At 39.3% G+C, this 22,678-nt stretch overlaps 1 protein-coding gene across 1 annotated transcript in view; it reads right to left on the bottom strand.

Annotated features, from left to right (window-relative positions):
- USP40 (ubiquitin specific peptidase 40) overlaps positions 1-19,311 on the bottom strand; it is a 30,739-nt gene extending 11,428 nt beyond the window's left edge. Inside the window, exons 1-18 of the mRNA XM_054380989.1 lie at positions 19,104-19,311; positions 18,189-18,256; positions 16,761-16,874; positions 15,595-15,759; positions 15,040-15,186; positions 13,215-13,358; positions 11,576-11,704; positions 10,977-11,081; positions 10,506-10,613; positions 8,517-8,838; positions 7,924-8,005; positions 6,774-6,945; positions 5,951-6,035; positions 4,747-4,817; positions 3,331-3,650; positions 2,330-2,456; positions 1,152-1,209; positions 448-501 (exon numbers count right to left, since the gene is read on the bottom strand). Coding sequence (XP_054236964.1) covers positions 448-501; positions 1,152-1,209; positions 2,330-2,456; positions 3,331-3,650; positions 4,747-4,817; positions 5,951-6,035; positions 6,774-6,945; positions 7,924-8,005; positions 8,517-8,838; positions 10,506-10,613; positions 10,977-11,081; positions 11,576-11,704; positions 13,215-13,358; positions 15,040-15,186; positions 15,595-15,759; positions 16,761-16,874; positions 18,189-18,256; positions 19,104-19,302 — 2,470 coding nt within the window. The 5' untranslated portion in view covers positions 19,303-19,311. The remainder of the gene's footprint in view (positions 1-447; positions 502-1,151; positions 1,210-2,329; positions 2,457-3,330; positions 3,651-4,746; positions 4,818-5,950; positions 6,036-6,773; positions 6,946-7,923; positions 8,006-8,516; positions 8,839-10,505; positions 10,614-10,976; positions 11,082-11,575; positions 11,705-13,214; positions 13,359-15,039; positions 15,187-15,594; positions 15,760-16,760; positions 16,875-18,188; positions 18,257-19,103) is intronic.
- Positions 19,312-22,678: the final 3,367 nt, after the last annotated feature.

The raw sequence follows: 22,678 nt of genomic DNA, 5'->3' as shown, positions 1-22,678 counted from the left end.
CTCAAAGCAGAAACAGCTCTGAAGTTAGATCAGATCACTTAGGGCTTTTACCAGTCAAGCACTGAATACCTCCAGGGATGGCTGTCTCCCACACTCCTGGAGTACAATAAAAAGACTGTGGCCAGCAGGTCAAGGAAGGTTCTGCTCCCCCCTTCTGACTCTGTCCTAGTGAGGCCAGTATGGACTACTGTGTCTAGTTCTGGGTTTCCCAGTTCAAGAGAGATAACGAACTACTGGAGAGAGACCAGTGGAGGGCTACAAAGATGATGAGGGGCACCTGTATTGGTACTGTTAATAAACAGTAAACCTGAACAAAACCCCATACTGCTTCAGTTATGTCTGCAAATCAGTGAAGTCAGGTGTGTGTCCTTGTCCCAGGAAAGGACAACAGGAAGCATAAAGTCCCACAATTGAACTTCTTACAGAACAATGATTAAATAAATTTACCTGGAGACAGAAGTTTCCCATTTGCACTGACAGGTCTAAGACAACTGTCATTTGCTGTAATGAAAAGGACAGGAATGAGAGATAGATGTATTAAGCAACTCAAATGAAAAGAAATTTGGCTCAAAAGTTCAGTCTTAAATACATTATCTCTATTCTCAACAGGTTTCTCTTAGAGGTTTCCCTCTGAAGGTATTACATCAGAATTACAATTGGAAGGAGATTCTTAGAGACTTCATAAAGTCTTGGGCTTTGTCATTTCAATGTAAGATTACTTTTTCTTCAAGGCCAGCTATTACCCACAATCATTAAAATATTATAAAATTGACCAAATGCTTCAAAAGGTAAAGGAATCAACAAAAAGGTTTAAAGAAATCTGGAGTGTCTTAAGGGAATAACGTTTTAAAAAAAAAATCCTCCTCCAATTATGCATGTAATACTTTAAGATGACAACTATTCCTACTCAGCTTCAGAAAAATAAGAGCTTCAAAAAAAAACTTGCTTTAATCAAGACATACTGGTTTTCTTTTAAGCTAGGAAAAATAATGATTTTATTCAGAATTAAATGGATTTTATGTCCTTTGCATCCTCTGAAAACAAAACAACAAACACAAAACACTCCTTACAGCAATGTTTTGGATGGACTGGAATCTAACCAGTAAATTCTAACATTGTCAGATTTAAAAGTAAGGCAGCTGAACACTTACCTAGTTCCTCTTCTAGGTGAAGCTCACGTATTGCTTTCATTTTGATATCTGACATCACCTAAAGGAAAACAACATTAACACTTGTAATGCAGAATATTCAGGTAACACACCTGCTGTTCAAATGTCAGTCCACAAAAGACAGCCTTCACTTGAAAAGAATCCTAGTTATGTACTTACTCCTGTTTACACCATACACAACTGAGAAAACATGTACTTAACATTATCATATCAAATATATATAACAAATGTACAGATAATACATTTATGGAAATTTCCCTTAAATAGAGTATTAAAAAAAGACAAAAAAGGGATGTTTAATTCTTTATCTATAGATCAGTATTTCACAACTAGTAATTTTGTGAGCAAAACAAAGCAGTACTTCTTACTTTGTGTAATAGGAAACAATTTAAAAGGCAGGACAGGTACAGGAAAAGCTCACCTGTTGGGGAAAACTAGCATTTTTTTCTTATTTTGAAAGCAAGAAATTAATAGATTCATAGAATGGTTTGGGTTGGAAAGGACCTTAAACATCTAGTTGCAATCACCCTGCCACGGGCAGGGACATCTTCCACTAGACCAGATTTCTCAAGGCCTCATCCAACCTGGCCTTGAACACCTTGAACAAAGAGGCATCCATGACCTCCCTGGGCAACCTGTTCCACTCAGTCACCAACCTCACTGTAAAGAATTTCTTCCTAATATCTAGTCTAAATTTAACATCCTCAAGCTTCAATTCATATACAATAAATAAATAATACTTCCTCTTTTATCTTTTTTCACTAGCATACCCTCAAACATGTATTTACAGAATGGTCTAAAATGAAAACTGGTTCACACCATTCATTGGAATGATTTGGGTTGGAAGGGACATTTAAAGGTCATCTAGTCCAACTCCCTACAGTAAGCAGGGACACCTTCAATTAGATCAGGTTGCTCAGAGCCCTGTCCAGCCTGATGTTTATGTCTCCAGGGATGAGGCATCTACCACCTCTCTGGTAGACCACACTGGTTTAAGTCACCTGCGTTACAGTCTTATTACACAGCAGTCCAAGTATCCCAGTAATGGTAACTCCAAGTTACACATTATTTCATTAGAGGAAAAAAAAACAGCCCCAAGGCTAAATCCACTTCTCATTAAGTGGCCCAGTGTTGTATCTCCAAATAATCACACTTCTTACTGTTTCAATAGTGGCAGTGATTTTAACATGCTTCTCTTCACCGTCCATTGTGCAGAAGTTTTTAACTTGGAGCCAGCTGATGTCATAGGTAAAAGCAGTTAAATTGCCACTTGACACATTCACAAAGCTGTAAAAATGACAAGTGCAAAGACAGTCAAAGACAGGAAAACTACACATTGTCTGGGCTAGATCACTACATAGCAAAGCTCTCAAACTGGTAACACCTAGGTCAGTGATAGTGATGGCATGTCACAGAGTAAGAGGCTTCAAGAAGCATCCAGGCACTCTTTTACCAAAATTATGTTTTGGGAACTGGCTTTTAATGGGACTTGAGCATGTAAAGGCACTTTGGAATCTATGTCATTTTCTCAAGCTAGATTTCAGGTTTCCAGAAAAGATACTATAAAAGCATACGCGGTCACAACCAAACTTTGAGATTTTCTCTCTTTCTGCCACTGTACATAAATACAAAACCAGTGAAGTGCCCTTCCACTGCTTGATTTAATCTTAATTTTTCCTTAGTTTCAACTAGCAAGTCAGAATTTATGTAATAAGCGTATACACATCTCTGAAAACAGAAACCTAACCTCCGGGCTCTGGGAAGCAAAATGAGACCCGGAATTTGTCCTGTGCAACTTTGAATTCAACTGGGAGACTCAGGAGAACTGATACTGCTTCTCTCAGAGAATCGCACAGCTCAAACCTCAGAAATTCAGATTATGTCAAAGACATCCCAGCACACCGTGCACAAGTTCTTGTTGGGTTTCTCCCTTTTTTACAAGTGTAAATCAAAGGATGTGACTGCACATGCACTTCAAGGTTATATTAACTTGAATTAAAAAGCTCAAAGTTACCATTAAAATTATATATATATATATATACACACATATATATACACACACACATATATATATAGCTAGCATAATTTTACCTAAACAGATTTTGTCTAAATTGCTTTTCTGTTTAATTATACTAATTATACTTTTAAACAAAATGGTTACCTCTGGTCATGGCTGTCTAAGATTAGCACTGAGCATCCATCTGTCAGACCAACACTTTTGATTGTTTCCTTCATATCCTCCTCAAGAAAAACTTCCCAGTTCTTGGCTTCTTTGTCTGGTCCTGAGCTGTTCTTTAAGACGATTCCTCCCGATGGTGCTAGGGCCCTGCGCAGATCCCCCAGCGTTGTGCTGCACGAACAGACGTGCTGAGATTCTGTGAAGTGCTGACCCTTCCCTCCTTCGTTGTACTCTGCTAACCGAAGAACGTTTACGACCACAGGCTCGTGATCAGGGCCGGTCATTACCTTCGTCCCACCAACCTGAAGTAAGAAATGCAACATTTATGGAGTGATTAAATACAGAAAAGATCGGACTGTGATAAATGTCAACAAAAGTGAGGCAAGAAGGTAGACACCCTCTCCTCAGTACGAATAAACCACCTTTGACCAAACCCCTACTGAACTGGAGTGATTCGAAGCTGCTGGGAAAAGAAAATGCTATGGTCCATGCCAAGTCTGCATGTATTGTAAATGTATAGGTAACAGCAACAGGAAAACCAGTGGACACTTTGTTTCCATCAGATTAGTAGAGGAATTTAGCTCCTCAAGATATTAAAAGAACTATCCAAAAATGTGACCAAAGCAGATCAAAAATGTTACATTTTTAAATTGGGCCTAAGATTCAGCCTAGGCAAAGAATGTAGTTCCTTGCCACAGACAAATTAATCATGCAGAAAGCTGGAGTAGCAAAGACCATACCAAAAGTACAGCTGAAGACAAGGCTGACTCTGTTACTAGACGTTTTCTTGTGTGTTTGGGAAGTTTCTTTGATGAAACAAAAAGAAAATGCATATTCTTACAACAAAAACATTTTAAAAGTTACATTACAGAGATGGAATAAAATCTTGTGTCATATAACCACTGAGGCAAGCATTTGAAAGTTAAGCACAAGTTTTAATATTAAAAAGGAAGATCCAACACTAAAAAGGAGCACAGTATTTCAGGGAGACCATATAGAGAAATCAGTTTAATTTTAGGTGAAATGATTCACTACAGGGCATAAGGTTTTATTACTGCATTACAATCAATTGATCTCCTTCCAAGAGCCACCAGATGTTTCCAGAATACACTCGAATGTAACTGGCACTGGGCATCCATGGGTACCTATCAACCTGACCATCTCACATTCTACTTGCTATCATTCTAGTTACACTTTTATCAAGCAGCACTTTTACATCACTCAAGATATAGTGACAACCTGTAAAAGCACAGTATCCTAGTTAAGGCTGAAGAGCCACCATCCCTAAAGCTAATGTCAGCTTTTTGCAGAACAGATTGGCATTTCTAAAAACATATATGGAGACTGCGTCTTATCTCTTCAGAACTGACAAACTAAGAGGGTATTTGGTTCTTTTACCTCTTTCCCATTCCACACGAAGATGTCTGCTCCATCAGCCAGCCCAATGTGATCCAGCATCAGTTCATCTCCTAAAAATATGCAAATCATCAAGTTCTCCCCCTCAGCAAAACAGAGAAGTAGGATCAGTTGGTAAACTGAAATAACGTGGCACATTCTACTCTGCCTCAAGTGTAGCATTACAAAAGCTGCTGTGTGATCAGCATTTTATGGTGGGCAAGTCGGGATTTACTCATTTAAGCAAGGGCAAGACAAGTGGGTTCACATCCCTACAGCACTCTCATCAAGTGAAGTACAAAGGCTTCCATTCCATTTCCCTTGCAAACAGAGGCCCAGCTCAGCACTTGGCAAAGCTGCTTGAGTCAGGATTATCTAAATGATATTTCACAGTGATCAACAGATTTAAAATAAAAAGACTGCATCTAAGAAATGAGTTACATACTATACATTCCAAGCTCACTCTTTGAAATACTAATGCCTATGCTGCTTTTGCTTTTACTTCCCTATTCTAAGTCAGATTAAGATATTTTAAAAGTCACTGGTTGTTTAGAGAAAAGCACTAGCATCTGTAGGAATATTTACAGCAGCTATGAGTGTCTCTCTTTTGATGTCAACATCAAAGTCAGGTTATGTTCTGGTAGCAGTCTAGTTTTCTAAAACAGAGCACAAAGACTACAAAATTGAAAACCATTTGAAAAGGCTTTGAGAGTGAACACCTAGAATTATGTAACAACGCAAAGATGGAGACAGAACTTCTGATTTTAAAGTACTAATATACTCCTAAATTGGTATACTCTTGTTTGGTTAGACTTAAGCTGAAGATATCCTTTGATGTCCCTCTGGCTTTTCTCTTCTGTCCTCTTTTCTACATACTAGGTAAATACTATGAAAACAAACATTCATAAGCAAGTCAAGGTCAAAATACAGACTGGTATATTTCTGTCAACAAATCTGTCTGGCTTGAATAATATCTGCAGGCTTACTGCACTTCACAACAAAGATTACATATAAAGGTCTCAAAGTCCCTCATTTCACTAACAAGAGTCTCCTAAATAACTTAACAGCAGTGGACTTGGATGTTAGCTTGAGTTTGGAGAGCATACAGCAATACACATTTCCAAGATGTTTTATGTACAAAATCCTCAAAGCTTGCAGCAAATACAACATCTAAATAACATGGAAACCTTGCACATAGTAGTCTTACCATCAAGTATATGGTAAAGATGCAGTCCTGCTGGTAAAGGCTTGGCAACACTAAGAATCATGTCTCCTTCCCAAGATTCCAGCATCTAATTGGGAATAAAAGTATATAAAACAGCAGCAACCAATAACACACATCAGTTAAAATTACCAGTTTGCTGAAGCTGTTACAGCCTGGCTACCAAGCTCTCTTGGTGACACTCAAGTCATAGCCATTTATATAAACAAGGTCAGTAATGGAGGAAACAGTCAAGCCTTTAAGACTTGGCCTTTCACACTAGTCAAACAGACAAAAATACAGTTTTGACTGGACACTAACCAAAAGCTGTGAGGTACAGGAAAAATAAACAGCATTTCCTGACACTAAGCTAGCTTTTATTTAGGTATCTGTGAAAAAGCATTTCTCATAGTCCTTTAACATACTAATGCAAAGACAACACATTTGATAGTTAAGCTAAATATTTCCTGTAACTAGGTTTCCTTTTTCTTAAACTACCCTGATTATTTCCAGCTAACCCATTAAAATACAAAAAAGACCAATCTGTCACAAACTGAACTGCTAAAAAGAAGCTTGAAATTCTTCAGTGTCATCCATGTGCTACCTAAATATAAATAATTAGCTTATGAGACCTTTCAATTTTACATAGTTAGTTTCACTAATTTCACAGCTTCTTCAACATTTTGAGAACAGACCAGTATTTCCTTCTGTGTAAACCTATTTGTTAGTCTCCTAAAACTGTATTTGCTGTTGAAAATAAAAACTGCAGCATAAATACATCTGTAAAAGTGCAAGTGTAGCATTTGAATTCATTTAATATAGCAAATACCTGGAAAACTGATTGTCGAAGTTCTCCTAGTGTTTTTCTTCTGTCAACAGTCAAATCCACAACACTTTCTTTCCAAGTAAGGGAAGGATGCAAAGCCCCATTGTGAAATTTGTAACATGAGCTCAAGTGGAGATGTAAATCTATGCCATTGTTTGCTGAGTCACATTCCGCTCTTTGAAAGAAGAACACAAAAATAAACTAATGAAATTAACACCAACAAATCTCAGAGATGCTTCCGTGCAGTTGTCCTGTAACTGATACCCTCATGGCTAAATTCGCTGTCACATTCCCTCCTCCAAGATCAAGGGGTGCGCAAAGATGTATTCAAAGGTGATTTATAGGATGTGCAATACAGAGCTTAGCACAGACACCTTCCACATTAAGCACTCTAACAGTATATTCTGTGTGCTTATACATCTTGCTTCTACCTTTCTAAAGGGCAAACCTCATCTTTAGGGATGTGGAGACTGTAGGCTTTTTCAGGCTGTGTTCCAGATCAGTTGGAAAAAAAAAAAAAAAAAAAAATCAGAAAAATAGGAAAATGTAAGGAAACTGTGTCAGGATAGATGCAGCCATGCCATTCTCCTCTACATCTGTATCCAGTTCCATTTGCTAAATGTAGCAGAAATATTCCCAGTTAAAAAAACAAAGGAACAACACTGGCACAGTACAGAGGTATCAGGGACACCACACAGGACTTGTGTCTCCTACATGATAGCTTAACTGCAAATTAGGCATATCATCAGGTTCATGTGTTCTTCAACAAAAGGAAAAGTTTAGACCAACCTGAATACCACCAGCTCTTTTGTCTGTGTGTCTGACACAGGATACCATTTATTTGTTGTTTCACAGTAAAGTATGTCATTCTGAAATCCTTCTAAAAACATAACTAAGATAATGTATTCTACTCTCCTTCCAGAATTGCACTGATTCTCACCAAAACAATTTTAAACTGAGTTTCCCTTGGAATTCTGTAGAATGCCTAGCTCTGCCATCAACAGAGAGGCTGGGAACTAGAAAAATGCAGAATCCAGACATGCATGTTGTAGTCCTCAATTAACCTCTATGACATTGAATCCTTTTACATCACTCTGGAGATCTGCAGATGAGGAATGCTCTTTAAGAGATAGATACAGTTACATTGATATACCTCTTTTTTTGTAGCTCAGTATTAGCAGCATTCATTTCATTCAGAAGGTGTTCAGGAATTTGGTACCTTGGATTTCCTCGTGCTGCAACAAATAATATAGGCTAGTTTGGCCTCAGCTGCTTAGAACATGTTTTGGCAAACAAGAAAAGTGATCAAGATGAGACATTACAGTATGGTAATCATTGACAATTCAGAGAAATGGTGTTGCATCATTTCATAACAGAGAAAATTAAACTGGAAGATGATACAAAGAACAAACAAATGCTTCTACTGCCCATTAATCTCTGCCTAGGGGAAACTGATACATGAATGCCGTTAGCAACAACTTGTATTTGTTTCAGAAGACGTTCTGTTAGTGTTTGTGAAGCCTACTACAAAAGAAGTTAGTATCAGCTACAGGCAATTCACTGCTCACTATCTCCTTACAGGTAACCTCTGCATGTGTCAACCTTTTTTCAAATGAGCACTCAAAAGAGATCTGTATCTTCAACTCTTGCAAAAGACAGAAATGCACAACTGCCTTTGCTCTCCAGAACATGAACTGTCAATGAAGCCCTCCTTCCCCCCAGAATATCAAGATGAGCCTTGTATACCTTCAGGTGGTCTTTTTAACTGAGATTTTCGATAAAACAGCATGTAGGCACTCTCTTTACCCTGAAATTGCTTCTCAATATCCTTCTCCTTGATTGGCTGGACTTTGGAATCATTTAGATCAAACCAATGGCAACCAACAGAACTGTCCCTTGGCCTGGTAGGGCTTTTTTCTGAATTCCACTGGAGATCATTCTTCTGAGGAGGGCTTAGGAGATCTTGGCCTTGAGAATGTGACTTCAATGGGAGCTTGTGCTTTTCCTTCAGACCAACCTTGTTTTCATCGGGACTAAAGTGAAATATCTGAGGGTGATTCTGCAAAAACTAAAAGGAAAATAAGGACAAGATGAAGCAGATACCTAACTTTAATTACAGTAACCTCCATTATCTTCTTTCCCTGACCCATTCTGAAATTGATACCCAAATCTCATCCCTTCAAACTTGATTTTAATGATGCTTCCTCATGCATTTCCTCAGTTTAGACAGAAAAATGTCATTTTCCTATCACCCCTTCTCTGACCTTTTATACTGCTTCTGGCTCGGTTTCTTATATAACTTCAAGATACCATGCAAGCAGTTCCAAAAGAATTGTTTTCAACATACATGCATCACTAAGAAGTCAGACTAACATCAGAATTTCAAGGATTGCTCAAGACACTTCAGTGTTTTTAAAAATGTTTCACAAGCACATAATCTCTGTCGTCCCTGGAAAGGCTGAAAAGGGAGTGATCTCTACAGGCCATCTAAAAGCTTCTGCTTTTCAGACATGCAGTACCATCCCAACTACTTTAGCCCCTGACCATTGCTAATTTCTGCTCCAGAGTCTCTGTGCAATTGCTTCCTTCTGTTATCTACCAGATAAGGACCCTTATGCTCAATTCTGGTTGTTGAGTTGTACTTTGCCCAAATTAATGCTGCCTACTACAGTACCCCAATAACACAAAACCTACTTGTTCCATTTCACCCAGCTTTGTTCTCTACTTTCATTTTTGCCGCACACAGATACTTTAAACAAGTTTGGTGTTCAAATTACACAGAAGAATATTGTGGCTCTTGAAGAATGGGGCAGGGGTGGACACCAACCCCTCCCAAAGCTATAATAAACCACGCAATCCTTTAACAAAACAAAAGAAGCAAAACAAAGAAAAACTCCCTCCCAAATCTGAATTTCAGGTTCAAGCATAATCAAAAGCTCATTCGATACATCAAAAAGTACAAAACTACTTCCAGTTAGTTCAGTGAGGGTAGTCCTGCACTGACCAACGTGCTCTTGGGATACAGATCCTGCACTTGTGAAAAGTCAGGTTTGGTAACACAATAGCACTCAGACTTTGAAATGATTAGCACTGAGGTGCTCACAACTTGTTTTTAGTCCCTTCCCTGTCAATATCTGAAGAGCATCTACCTCTGTGAAAGACTCATACCCAGATTCAATGACTACATTTCAGAACAGTTATTTAAAAAGGCATTGTTAGCTGTTAAAAAACAAAAAGTGAAACAAGAATTTTCCTCATGCTAAAGTATTTTCTATAAAGTGTTAGAAAATACAGTAGCCAGCTGGACAAACACAATCAACCAAAACGAGGTACACATTTTAAAAACTTCATTTCTGTTACCACTGTGCTTTTGTCATCAGTGCTTCTGTGTTCAAGCAGCAATAGAGTTGTTGCAACTTCACCCACATATAAAAGTGAAACACCCACATACAAAAGTGAAACAAAGTTCAACAGGTAAGGTTAATTATTTTATAAGCCAATCATATAGATGGAAAAAAGGATACAAGCTTTCAGGCAGACAAACCCTTGAGAATCTAATCTTGTCTGTGCTCCCCAGCCTATATTTAATTTACCTTACAAAACTCTCTTGCATTTACTCTATCCAGCCAGTCCAAGTGTCAGTATTTTCAATTCCATCCTACTGAGTATTCAGCAGGAACATAAATGTAAAGTTATCTTAACAGCAAAAACCAAACTAACATACATGAGCATTACCTTTCGTAATGCTCCATGTTGTTTTCGGTATTTCTTATTCCAGGACACTCCTTTTTTCTCCAATAGTTTCTGCCCTAATTGATCCACAGGAATTTGCTTAGATTCTTCCTATGGAGAAATTAAAAAGTAGGATACTGAAAGCCACAAAAGTCAAGGGATTAACACAAAGCAGGCAATTCTCTAGTGCCTAAATCATTCCTGATTGTTAATAAACCAATGTAACATCCTGGTTAACAAATCAATGCAATATCTGCTTATAAGCAACTTAAGAAATATTCCAAAATGACTTTTTATTGTATGAAAGCTCGCTACTGGTAATAAATTAGGTTAAGTTACAGGATTTATCTGCTTCACAAGAAGTTCAGAAGAGTTCTGTACAGTTAAATCTGCCCACTCTTGCATACAGTAACCACTTTTTCTAGGTTTTTTTAAACATCAAAATCAAAGCAATAAACCCTTTACATACCATACCTCTGATAAAATCCCTTTCAACACAGCCAAGGGATTTTCTTCTTCTTCTTCACCATTTTCAGAATCTCTTAAAGCCTTATCTTCAATCAGCCTATCCTCTTCTTCCTGTAAAAGAAATATAAGAAACTCAAATACTGTTGTTCCACACAAAACAAGTGGTTTCCAATCACAGTCTGCACTAACAATAGCATCCATAATTAGAAACGTAAGGCAAGTTCAGGTAAGTTGCCTCTGCCACACATCACAGGCTGCATACTGTCATACAGAATATCCACTATCACGGTTTTTAAACAGAAAAGGCTTTTGCATTATTTACAAACAGCCAAGCAGAGTCATCCACTAAAACAACTGTGCTAGTCTTGAACAAAGATTAATTTATCTGGGAAAGAAGAAGCAAGCCCATCAATGTGAGAGAGTTCAGCAGATCAGAATCTTGACAGCACTGCATCCTGTGGAAAACTAGCCTTCTCAATGAGGTAAGAGACCAAATGTCTCACTAAAACATTCCTTAGTTTGGATGTACGTTTCATCCACTAGCTCTTAATACTTTCCTGAAAACCAAGACATATCAAGCAAGGAAGAAAACCTTTTGGACTTACTTGCAATTGCCAGTTTCCTAATTCATCCACATCTCTGATATAAACATGATAGTGTCCTCCATAGCAGCCACCTTTATGTATAATAACAGAGAAGAGCTCATACATGTACTCTGAATCATCCATTTCAGTCTTTAAAAAGAAAAACAATAATAGTAACAATAATATATATCAGCAATTGTTTCACACAAGGACAAATGTAAAGCATCAGCATAGCTTCAGATATTTCTCAGCATGCATTTCCATGCACACAGACAGAAAGAGCTTTCCAGCACTGGGGAACACAAGCACAGACTGACACAAACCACAGACCAAGGCACAGGCTTATTAAGCTACCTTTGAAACATGATTGTGAACAGTACCGGAAATCCCAAATTTAAAATAATCAAATATTTATGCAAATAACAGAACAGCTCAGCCTGCTTAAAAGGCTAAAGAAAAAACAAGCAATGCGTTGACATACACAAACCAACTGAAAAAGGCTTCCTTAGATGCAAATACTGAAACATTTCCAACTTGCACCGCAACATCTCAATACAAAAAAAAAGCCTTTTTCAATAACAGTGCCTCTGTTAAGTATTTTCTTTCTATATTGTAAGGATCAAAAACTCGCATTAAGTATTATTACAACTCAGCTTATCATCAAGAATACATATATATGAATGCAGAGTCCTAAGAAAAATTAAATACCTAAAGGCAGATAAAACATATATAGCTAAATTTATACATGGTATCACCAGACAATAACAATATAAAGTTCAATTTCCAGGCGACAATCTTCCTTTCAAACAAATGTCAGATTAAGTTTTAGGCTATTATTATACCCTTGCAGTAGTTACAAGGCATTTCCCACTCAGAAGGTGATCTTTTGGGGGGGGGGGGGGGAAATCAACAGGAGTCAGCAACGTGCACTTGAAGCCCAGGAGGCCACGTCCTGGGCTGCATCAAAAGCAGTGAGACCAGCAGGACAAGGGAAGTGATTCTCCCCTTCTATTCTGCTCCTGTGGAATCCCACCTGGAGTACTGCATCTACTTCTGGTGCCCCCAGCTTAACAAGGACATTGAACTGCTGGAGTGGGTCCAGAGGGCCATGAAGATGATCAGAGGGCTGGAGCACCTCCCCTATGAGGACAGGCTGAGAAGACTGGGGCTGTTCAGCCTGGAGAAAGGAAGGTGCTGGGGAGACCTTATAGCGGCCTTCCAGTATTTGAAAAGGGTCCACAAGAAAGCTGGGAAAGGATTTTTACAAGGGCTTGTAGTGATAGGATGAGAGGGAATGGATAGAAGCTTGATGAGGACAGATTTAGACTGGATATTAGGAAGAAATTCTTTACAGTAAGGGTGGTAAGACACTGGAACAGGTTGTCAATGCCCCCTTCCTGGAGGTGTTTAAGGCCAGACTGTATGAAGCCTTGAGCAATCTGGTCTAGTGGAAGGTGTCCCTGCCAATGCTAGGGGGCTTGGAACTAGATGATCTTTAGAGTCCCTTCCAATCCAAACCATTCTATGAATCTGTGAATCTACAAAATTGGAATTCCAAAAGTTTGGAATTAGAAATGCAAAATAAAAGGCGATTTGCCCATGAGACAGCAGTTCTCTGTTGAGTATATACAAACTTTGTAAAAAATGTAACACTACAAACCTGTTCACAAAAAGGCCTCAGATTTATCTGGATGGGGAACGTATAGCAGCTTGTTTCCTTGTATCGTTCACACTTCTCAAAGTCAAAGTTAAATCTCAGGAGAGAAATGGTGAGAAAAGGTGGTAACTTGCGCAGTTTAGCAGACTGTAAGGTGACAACAAGAACTTGTAAGCACACAGGTATAACACAGCCCTATTTGCACCTTGCTATGGTCAACAAAACTTCGCTAGAACCCAACTGACATGACCAGTGTCTTCATTCTAAAATTGTCTTCCCTAATTCTCAGTTTGCTTACTAATTAGACGTTCTGAAAGCAATCAGTGGGTTTCCCCTCTGTTAAGCGCTATACCATTCTTGAATGACAATCATCAGTCCAACACTTTATCCTGCTACAGAAAATTAATTCAAAAAGACCTACAACTCTCATAAAGCTCTCACTGGGCTGCCATTCCCTGGCCCTAACTAAAGGGATGAATGAGAAGACAAATAGAAAGTCTTAAATTCAATTATTACATTAGGGAAAGCAGTTCAAACTGTCATAAACCCACAAACAGGGGCAAACTGTCAGCACAAGGATGCCCAGGCTGTGCTGTTATCCAGACAGCAACCGATGTTATTAGCCATGTCACCATTTAACAAAGCATTCAGGGTCACATACACAATTCCTCTGGAGGGTCCCAGTGTAGACAACTGTCAACCACATGAAGCTTTTCCAAGGTGCCTGGGGTGAAGGCAGGGAACCAGACCAAAGGACTACTCCAGTCTGGATATCCCTAAGCTCCTGGGGAACATTCTCAATAAACAGCAAAAGCTTAATGTCAAAGTTCTCTGTTCGATGCTGATTAACTCCAATAACCCAGCACAGGAAAAGGGTCACTGCAGTTGGATTAACAAGCCATTTATAAAAATAAAACCAACAAAAAGCCCTCAAAACTGAGAGCTCTCACCCATAGCCAGGGGCAGATCACAGTAGTAAATTGTTTGCTAGAAATTATGGTAGACCAGCACAACTCAACATACAAACCCACTGGCTTCCCTCAACAGGAAAGAAAAGAATTTCTGAGTCTATCTTCTGACCAAGAGAACATGACTTTTAGGCTTCACTGTGCCTGGATTTTTCTTCTCCTCTTTCCTGGTCTAGCATGCAGTAAGTAGTTGAAAAGCTCATTGAGAGAGGCGGGGATTCCAAAAGTAAACTGGCAGATTGAAACAACACAGGCATACACAGTGAAAATACAGCCAGTGTCTTGCACGTTAGAAGAGCTGGATGGCTCCTTGCATGAATACATTCTTACTCATTTGAAGGCTCTAGCACTACAGAAACATACTGAAAACATCTACTAAGGTATTAATTTATCACTGCAAGAATGTCTTCAGCATCAGGGAAATGATGCAATACTTGGATCAACAGATTCCATTTCCATGTGCAGAGACACAGTTCGTTATTTTCTCTCTCCCATTTGGGTTCTTCATAGAATGTCAATGCTTTTCTCTACTATATGGATCTATTTTTGCCTCATGCTTTAGCTTATCTTTTAGCCTACCCTCTGAAATGCCCAAAGTGTGGAAACTACATGCCACCCCTTTCACCATTGCCTAGATTAAAGGCTGCAATAATATTTAAGTCAAGAAATGAGTCACATTAACTTTTTTCTTACATTGTTGCTGAGGCTTAAAAACAAGTCAGATTTTAGCATCCTCGTTAGGCATCATGAATGGTAAAGATACAAACTCTTTTATTTCAGAGTTAATGGTAAGACACAGGAACATAAACAAAGTTCCTAACTGTTAGCCAACTGAACACTCAGAATCTCCAAAGCGTTACCTTTGAGGCTTCGACGAGTTTATCACAGGCTCCGCACCGATACAAGTTCTCGTTTTCAAAATACTCTTCTTCTACATACATGTTCCACAGGGCCTCCTCCAAGCCAGCAACCCCTTTCACTGCCACCGTTAGGTCTAAGAAATCCTCCTATGCAGAAGTACAATATAAAAATAGGATAGTAAGTGGGGTAACTTCACGGTACATTAGAAAGATATTCACATTCCATTCATCACAGCGGATGTAAGCATTCGTTCTGCTTTCATTGCTAATGGGGAAAAACCCCTATACATGCACACTAGAGGAATTATTTTTAAAAACAACATCAGGCTGATGTAGGTGGTTTAGAAAATGCCAGCCAAGACTTAATGACAAGTCCTACATAATTTTCACAATTGCAAGTCTGCAGCATCCTAACTAGTATACACTGCCTAGATTCAACAAGGCCACTAGTGATACCTAAGAAAGATGCAATTATTCCTTTTAAAAAAAACAACAAAAAATAAGAACATTTAAAGTATGTGCAACGGACTGAACAGAAACCTATGCTGGCTTTACCTGTCTCTCGCTGATATTCTTGCATTCTTTACAAACAATCTGGTTGACAATAATCCCATGGTACAAACGGTTAATAAGGTCATGACCTGAAGTCCCCACAAGGGAAGTTTCCAAAGCACTGAACAGGATCCGATTTAATTCCTGCACATCATGCTGCCTCATTTCCTGCATGATGAAAAAAACCCAACAAAAACCTTGAAGAAATTAAATAGGGACATCTGCTTCACTTATTGCTTAATAACAACATATAGTGAGCGTGACAGTGAGTTGCTTCAATGACTACCCATATATTTACTACCTTGAGTAGGAAGTTACAACCTCTATTATTATTTTTCTTAATTCAGTTATGCCAAACGTGAACATCATGTTCAGTTTTGGGGCTTTCACAATAAGGATATTGAAGTGCTGGAGCATGTCCAAAGAAGGGCAGCAAAGCTGTTGAAGAGGCTAGAGCACAAGCCTTATGAGAAGTGGCTGAGAGAACTGGGGCTGTTCAGTCTGGAGAAAATGAGGCTCAGGGGAGACCTTAACAACTACCTGAAAGGTGGCTGTAGTGAGATGCAGGTCAGTCCCTTCTCCCAAGTACAAGTGACAAGATGAGAGGAAATGACCTCAAGTTGAGGTTTAGATTTGACATTAGGAAAAATTTTTTTCACCAGAATGATTGTCAAGATTGGAACAGGCAGCCCAGGGAAACGGTGGGGTCACCAGACCTGGAGGTATTTAAGGATGTGTAGATGTGGTGCTGAGGGACATGGTTAGTGGTGGAATTGGCAGTACTGGGTTAATGGTTCAACTCAATGATTCTATGTTTCTTCAAATGGCTGTAAGTACATAAACTATAACCCACATAACCCATATAACCCCTTTACACAAGCAGATTTAGACTAAACTCTAAGGTGAGTTACACATTCCATTTCGGTAAAAATCTAAGTATTTGAGGTCAAGAACCCTACTTACTGTTGGAAAAACAATCCTGCAAAAGACAAGGAAAAGGCTACTGAAATTGTATTTAACAGAACACTTTTCTTCCATTGCTTCTTGTAAATGAGACATAATGGTACACAACAATAGCTGACCCAATTCAATGCTGTCTCCCCAGCTTAAAGAAATCATCTCCATTCAGGAAAACGATTATCAATGATGGTGTCACTGATGATTTGTACCTCATGGCTGTTCCACCCAAAGCTCTCAGTAAGGTCTGTCGTAGATGCAGCCTGCTGGTCCAAAAGCAGAAGCTGAGCAAATAACCGTTGAAGCTGTAATGGAATTATTCGAACCTAGAAACACAAAACAAAATACACCTAACAGATCAGGAAGAGCTTTGAAGCCAATAATTTAAATAAAAAGAATAATAATTTTGTACAAAACCTGTAATAAGCCACCACTGTCTACGGCTTTCACAGGTTACTGGATTCACAACCAAACATCAGTCAGACTAGATTCCCAAAAATCTACAGTGCCTCACCTTACTCAGCCAAATGAAACAGAAATTGTGATAAAGCAAAATTGTACAGATTAAAATAAATCCATGACCATAGTTAAAAAGCACAGCTTTCTCAGATACCTTTCATAATACTAAACCTCAAGAACTCAGCTATAAGACATCTTGACATACAGATTTAACATGTGCTGCTCCTTGCTCAGTGAAGGGTTGGGTGATGGAATGGAAGGAGATGGGAAAGAGAAAGGTTAATGTCAACCATCTCTATCACAGGATCATATCCAGGTGGGTTTTGAATCTCTCCAGAGAAGGAGATTCCACAATCTCTCTGAGCAAGCCTGTTCCAGGGCTTTATTAATCTCACAGTAAAGAAGCTTTTCCTCACATTCAAATGAAACATCTTGTGTTCCAGTTTGTGCTCACTGTCCATTGTCATGTTGTCGGTCTTCACTTAAGAGTCTGACCTCATCCTCTTGACACTCATCCTTTAGATATTGATAAGCACAACTAAGATCCTGTCAATCTTCTCCAAGCTAAACAGCCCCAGGTCTCTCAGCAACTTATCTTTATAGTTAATTCATAAAGAAAAATATTTTCCAAGCAGCCAGTTCTGTCACATTAGCCTGAGATCTAAATTAATTAAACTCTACAGTAAACTTCAGAAAGCACTTTTTAAACGAAAAAATTAAATCCCAGTCCTATAGCATTTTGTGCAGAGGTGGGCTATGAAGTCTTCAGAGACCTTCAGCACTGTGATCCAGGCTGCACACAGTTGTTTGGTTTTAATTCTGGTGGCAGAAAGGTAGCTTCAATTACAAAAGAGAGAACTCTAAAACAGGACTGTACGGAATTGCTCCTACAGGATCAGAACTGTTCCTGCTCCCCCTGAAGACAAAATTATCTCCATCAGTTTCAGCAGAAATAGGCTCAGTATCTCTTCCTCCTGAAGCAAAAGCTTATGACACTGAAAACTTAGAACCATGTCAAAAAACCAAGAATCAGCCAAACTGTCTTTCACTATCAAGAGTTAGGCTTCCTTCAGAACCAAGAGTTAAGCTTCCATTCATTCTCATAGGAAGTTTCATGAAAATTGTAACAATTTTCTTCTGAAACAACATTCAGCAGTGACTAACAAGAAAACTCTGAATACCTTGGCATCAGGTTTATTTCTACCATCCAGAGTCCCAAGTTCTTCGGGTCCTAGAGAGAACAGTGCCTCTGCAATTGTAAAGAAAAAAGCCTATTTAAAAAACAGACAATATCTCCTCTTTAAAGATTTTTTGCATTTTAACTGTCAAGTATAACAATGATATTCGTTCTGACAAATTCAGACATTAAATAACATTCCTGAACATCATTCAGATGGGCCTACAGGAAAGATGGGTGGAATTCTGCATCAGGGACTAGCAATAGGAGAAGGGATAATAGTTTCAAAAGCAGAGGGTAGATTTAGATTAGATGTTAGGAAGAAATGCTTTACTTTGAGGGTGGTGAGGCACAGGAACAGGTTGCCCAGAGAGGCTGCGGATGCCTCCATCCTGGAAGCATTGCAGGCTGGGTTGGATAAGGATTTGAGCAACCTTTAAGGTCCCTTCCAACCCAAACCATTCTATGATACTTTGAGTCATCCCTGCAATAGGTCCAAACTATAACAATAAAGCCGAAGTAAATCTGAAGGTGTTTAGATGGCAAAGTTTCTGTTTTGTTTGTTTGGGTTTTATTCAGGAATTGTAGTGGCTGCATGCAAAAACACAAATAAACAAAAAAAAAACCCACAACAAAACAAAACAAAACAAAAACCCCACAACACTTCATAGACAGCAATAACCTCTTAATTATACACACTGTGCCCACCTGTAGGAAAAAGTTTACATTTACAAAACCTATATTGTATGCAGAAGTAATGACATCAATTTTACAGATCAATAGCTTTTGAGTATTCTGTAATGACTTACATGAACTGTCCCTGAAAACAATGTTTGTTGTATTTCTTTAATAAACAACTAGAAATGCAAGTCACTGCAAAATAAAAATTCCAACATTGAGAAGGTTCTGAACACATTACCTCTAAATTCAGGTGTGAAAAGCAGAGTCTGCAGAAGAGAATTGAGGTAGCAGGTCCCACCCTGGTTTTTGATACCACTTAGGTTGGTGAAATCCCTGGGAGGTGGAGGCTCAGAATCTCTGGGCTTTGATTTCTTCCCTTTTCCACAATGATCATTTGATATAAACGAAAAATCCTCCTCAAATAAGTCCCCAAACATTGTGAAGGCAAAACAGTCCTGAGAAACAAACAAACAAAAAAATCTATTTATTACAAAAAAATACAACTGACTATACTCACCTCTAATCCTCCAAGACAAACCTTTCTGCCCTGATTAAAGAACTTAAATTTTTTTCCCCTCTCATTATGATCATTCTAAAACATGAATGTCAGGTGCATAAAAACTTGTGTACTTAGGTGAAAAAAAAAAGGATTTAGCACAGGTATGAATAAACTTCTAGCTAGAATCAAATACATCACATTTCAATTTTGCAGCAGTGGAAACATGCATAGCAAAATAAACAGGTCCTTCTAAACATCCAAAATTAACCAGTGCTCAAGTTGCCCAGTTTGCTGCAGGAAAGGTATGTGAGGTCCCCCACACTCAACACAATCTCTGCACTGTCTCTCAACAAATCCACATGCACAAACTGTCTCTAGTGTTGGCCAGTTCAGATGGGAAGAGTGCAATAAATAGTCAAAAATACAGTTATTATTTTATAAAAATATTATCTTTGCTTCCAGATGTTTGAGTCAAATTTAACAGCAAATAATAATTCTTGTGGAATTTTTTTCAGTCATTTTTGGAAGCCTTGTGACCTTTGCCAGACACCAGGACTCCAAAAGTCAGCTCCCTTTTGTTTTGTACTCATCACCCCATAATTTCATTTGGTATGGTGCCGCAGGGAGTAATGAAGGAGTTACAGTGAAGCACTGAATAACTGTTCCCGTATTTACTTTCATTATGTGTGCAAGTTTACAGATCTTTATTATATTCCACTCAGACATATCTTCCAGACAAAAGCTTCCACAAAGACATTCATGTCTACAACTGAATTTGTCCCCTATCCTCACCTACCTCCTCTGAACCCCTTAAACCTCTCCTTTACTTGCTCTTGAGCTAATAATGCTGCAAATAATGTTTAAGATGTGTAAAAACCACAGGCTTCTACAGCTGTAGAAGTGCTCTGTGTAATGGTGCTCTGGATTGATCTGGTTTTGTACATCTGCTGAGCACTAAACTGCATTTATTATTATCCCAAGATCTCATTCCTGTATGTTCACTTCAAACCTCACCAATATATATGCCCTTTACAGATGCACATGTATGTATATATGTAACTGTAAAGCTGTGATCAGCTCTGCCTGTTTGTTTCAGCTGCCTGTTAGCATAAAGACTTCAAAGCTTCCCTAATGGCACCTGTCTTCACTGCACTTTATCAGTCAATTTCACAAGAAAAATTAATCCTCTCAGCATTCACTGTTTATTTCTGAGAATTTAAGACATGCTCAACACAGGCCCTAGCAAAAATACAAAGAAACTCCTCACTTCTCTCCTGTGACAGCTGATCTTCTCTTTCCTACCTTTTAGCTAATTATTTAATCAAGCAATAACTTTCTTCTCCTGTGTCAGTTTCACTAAAGAGCTTTCAGTGGCAAATCTTGATAAGTGTCTTTTCAAAATCTGAAGGCAGGTGAGAGCTCCCCAGTCAGTCAACCAACTAGCAGTTCATCAGGCACCTCCCAAAAAATCTTTTTATAAAATATCATTACACTTAGTCCATTTTAATACTTTCCACAGTAGAGCAGTTTTAAATCGAGAGGCTGACTATGAAGCAGCGTGGCAGCGTTCACTCTGCTTGTTCTATACTACTTCAGCACTTCATACCTGTTATATACTCCACAAAATAGAACAACATGGCTGGAGATACTTCTTAATGAATACAGACAGGGAAAAAAAATGTTAATCTCTTTGCATTAAATTTTTCTCCTTTGAATGTAGTACCTATATCCTGACACCTTTAAAAAAAAAACCAACCAAACAAACAAGTAATTACTAGGTTTATTGTTCTTTCCAAACTGTCTCACAGGTTTCATCAATTTTTTCCAGTTAAGCCTGCTGCACTTCAGCATTTAACCAGCCAATGATGACAACCCTTCCTATTTTCCTCATCTGAATGCACAACAGCTTGCTCCTAGTAGGTTTGTTCACCACAGAAAGGTGCACATGCATATGCATCAAAAGCAGCAGGTCAAGGAAAGTGATTCTGACAGTCTATTTCACTCTGGTGAGACTCCACCTGTGGTATTCTCTACAGCTTAAATGTCCTCAGCACAGGATAGATACAGACCTACTGGAGTGGATACAGAGAAGGCTACAAAAATAATTACAGGGCTGAAGGCTGTCAGAGTTGGGGTTGATCAGCAGGAGGTGCTGGGGGACCTTATTGCAACCTCTCAGTGCCTAAAGTGGGTCTATAAGATAGGGACAGTCTTTTTAATGGTGCCTGTTGTGATGAGGGGCAATGGTTTTAAACTAGAAGAAGGGAGCTTTAGACTAGGCAGAAGACATTTTTTAAAAATCAGGATGGTGAAACACTGGCACAGGTTACCCAGAGAGGTGGTAGAAGCCACCTTCAAGGTCAGGTTGGACGGGGCTCTAAGCAACCTGACCTAGTAAAAGATGTCCCTGCTCACTGCAAGGGGGCTGAATAAGTCACTTTTAAAGGTCCTTTTCAACCCAAACCATTCTATGATACTTAGAAGAGAGCAATTGTCTCACTGACCGTCTGCTGTACCCACGCACCACTCCAGAGAAATACTTCATCAGGACAATGCCAAACTGTCCCATGTTCCTTATTTGATTCTCAGAGCACTGCTATTAGCAGCTTCTTTCATTTAAAAATCATACAGAAATATAGATTCACGGCTGGACTTGATAATCTTAAAGATCTTTCACAACATAAACGATTCTGAGATTCTGTCAAATCTCTGTATGTTGTCTCTGGTCCAATACCCCCACAAAGGCAAGCCAACTTAGAATTAAGGCCTTGCTCTACAAACGCTGGAATCACTCTCCACAGAAGATCCCCAAACCTCTAAGCTCATGACTTATATTCCGATGGGAACCTTCTATACTGTAACTCGAATCAGGTATCTCTCACCCTACTACAGTGAACCCCCTACAAGAACCAGGCTGCACCTACGCCGCCCCTCCCCCCTCCCCCACCCCGCAGCACCGTCACCGCCTGGCCTTCCCTTCCTCAGGCTGAACTCACCCGGCTCCTCCTGCCTCTCTCCGCCACCCATATGCTCCAGCCCCGGAGTCCCCACGGAGCTGGGCCACAGTTTTCTGACGCGGCCTTCGCGGTACAGAAGAAAGGAAGAGGACCAGTACCCTGGACCTGCCGCTCCCAGCGTGGGGACTGGCAGGAAACGGCGCCTCGCCGCTGCCTACTCCGGAGTTACCGCTCAGAGCCAAAACCTGCAGCTGAGCCTCCGCCTACCGCCCCAGCGCCGCGGCCGCCGTCATCTTTGTTGTGGCACCTCGCAAAGCACTCTGAGACCTTAAGGCCGCAAAGGCTCCAGGACTCCAC

This window comes from Indicator indicator, chromosome 5, assembly GCF_027791375.1.
Source record: "Indicator indicator isolate 239-I01 chromosome 5, UM_Iind_1.1, whole genome shotgun sequence".
Lineage (NCBI taxonomy): Eukaryota > Metazoa > Chordata > Aves > Piciformes > Indicatoridae > Indicator > Indicator indicator.
This window is presented reverse-complemented; position numbering and strand designations above follow the sequence as displayed.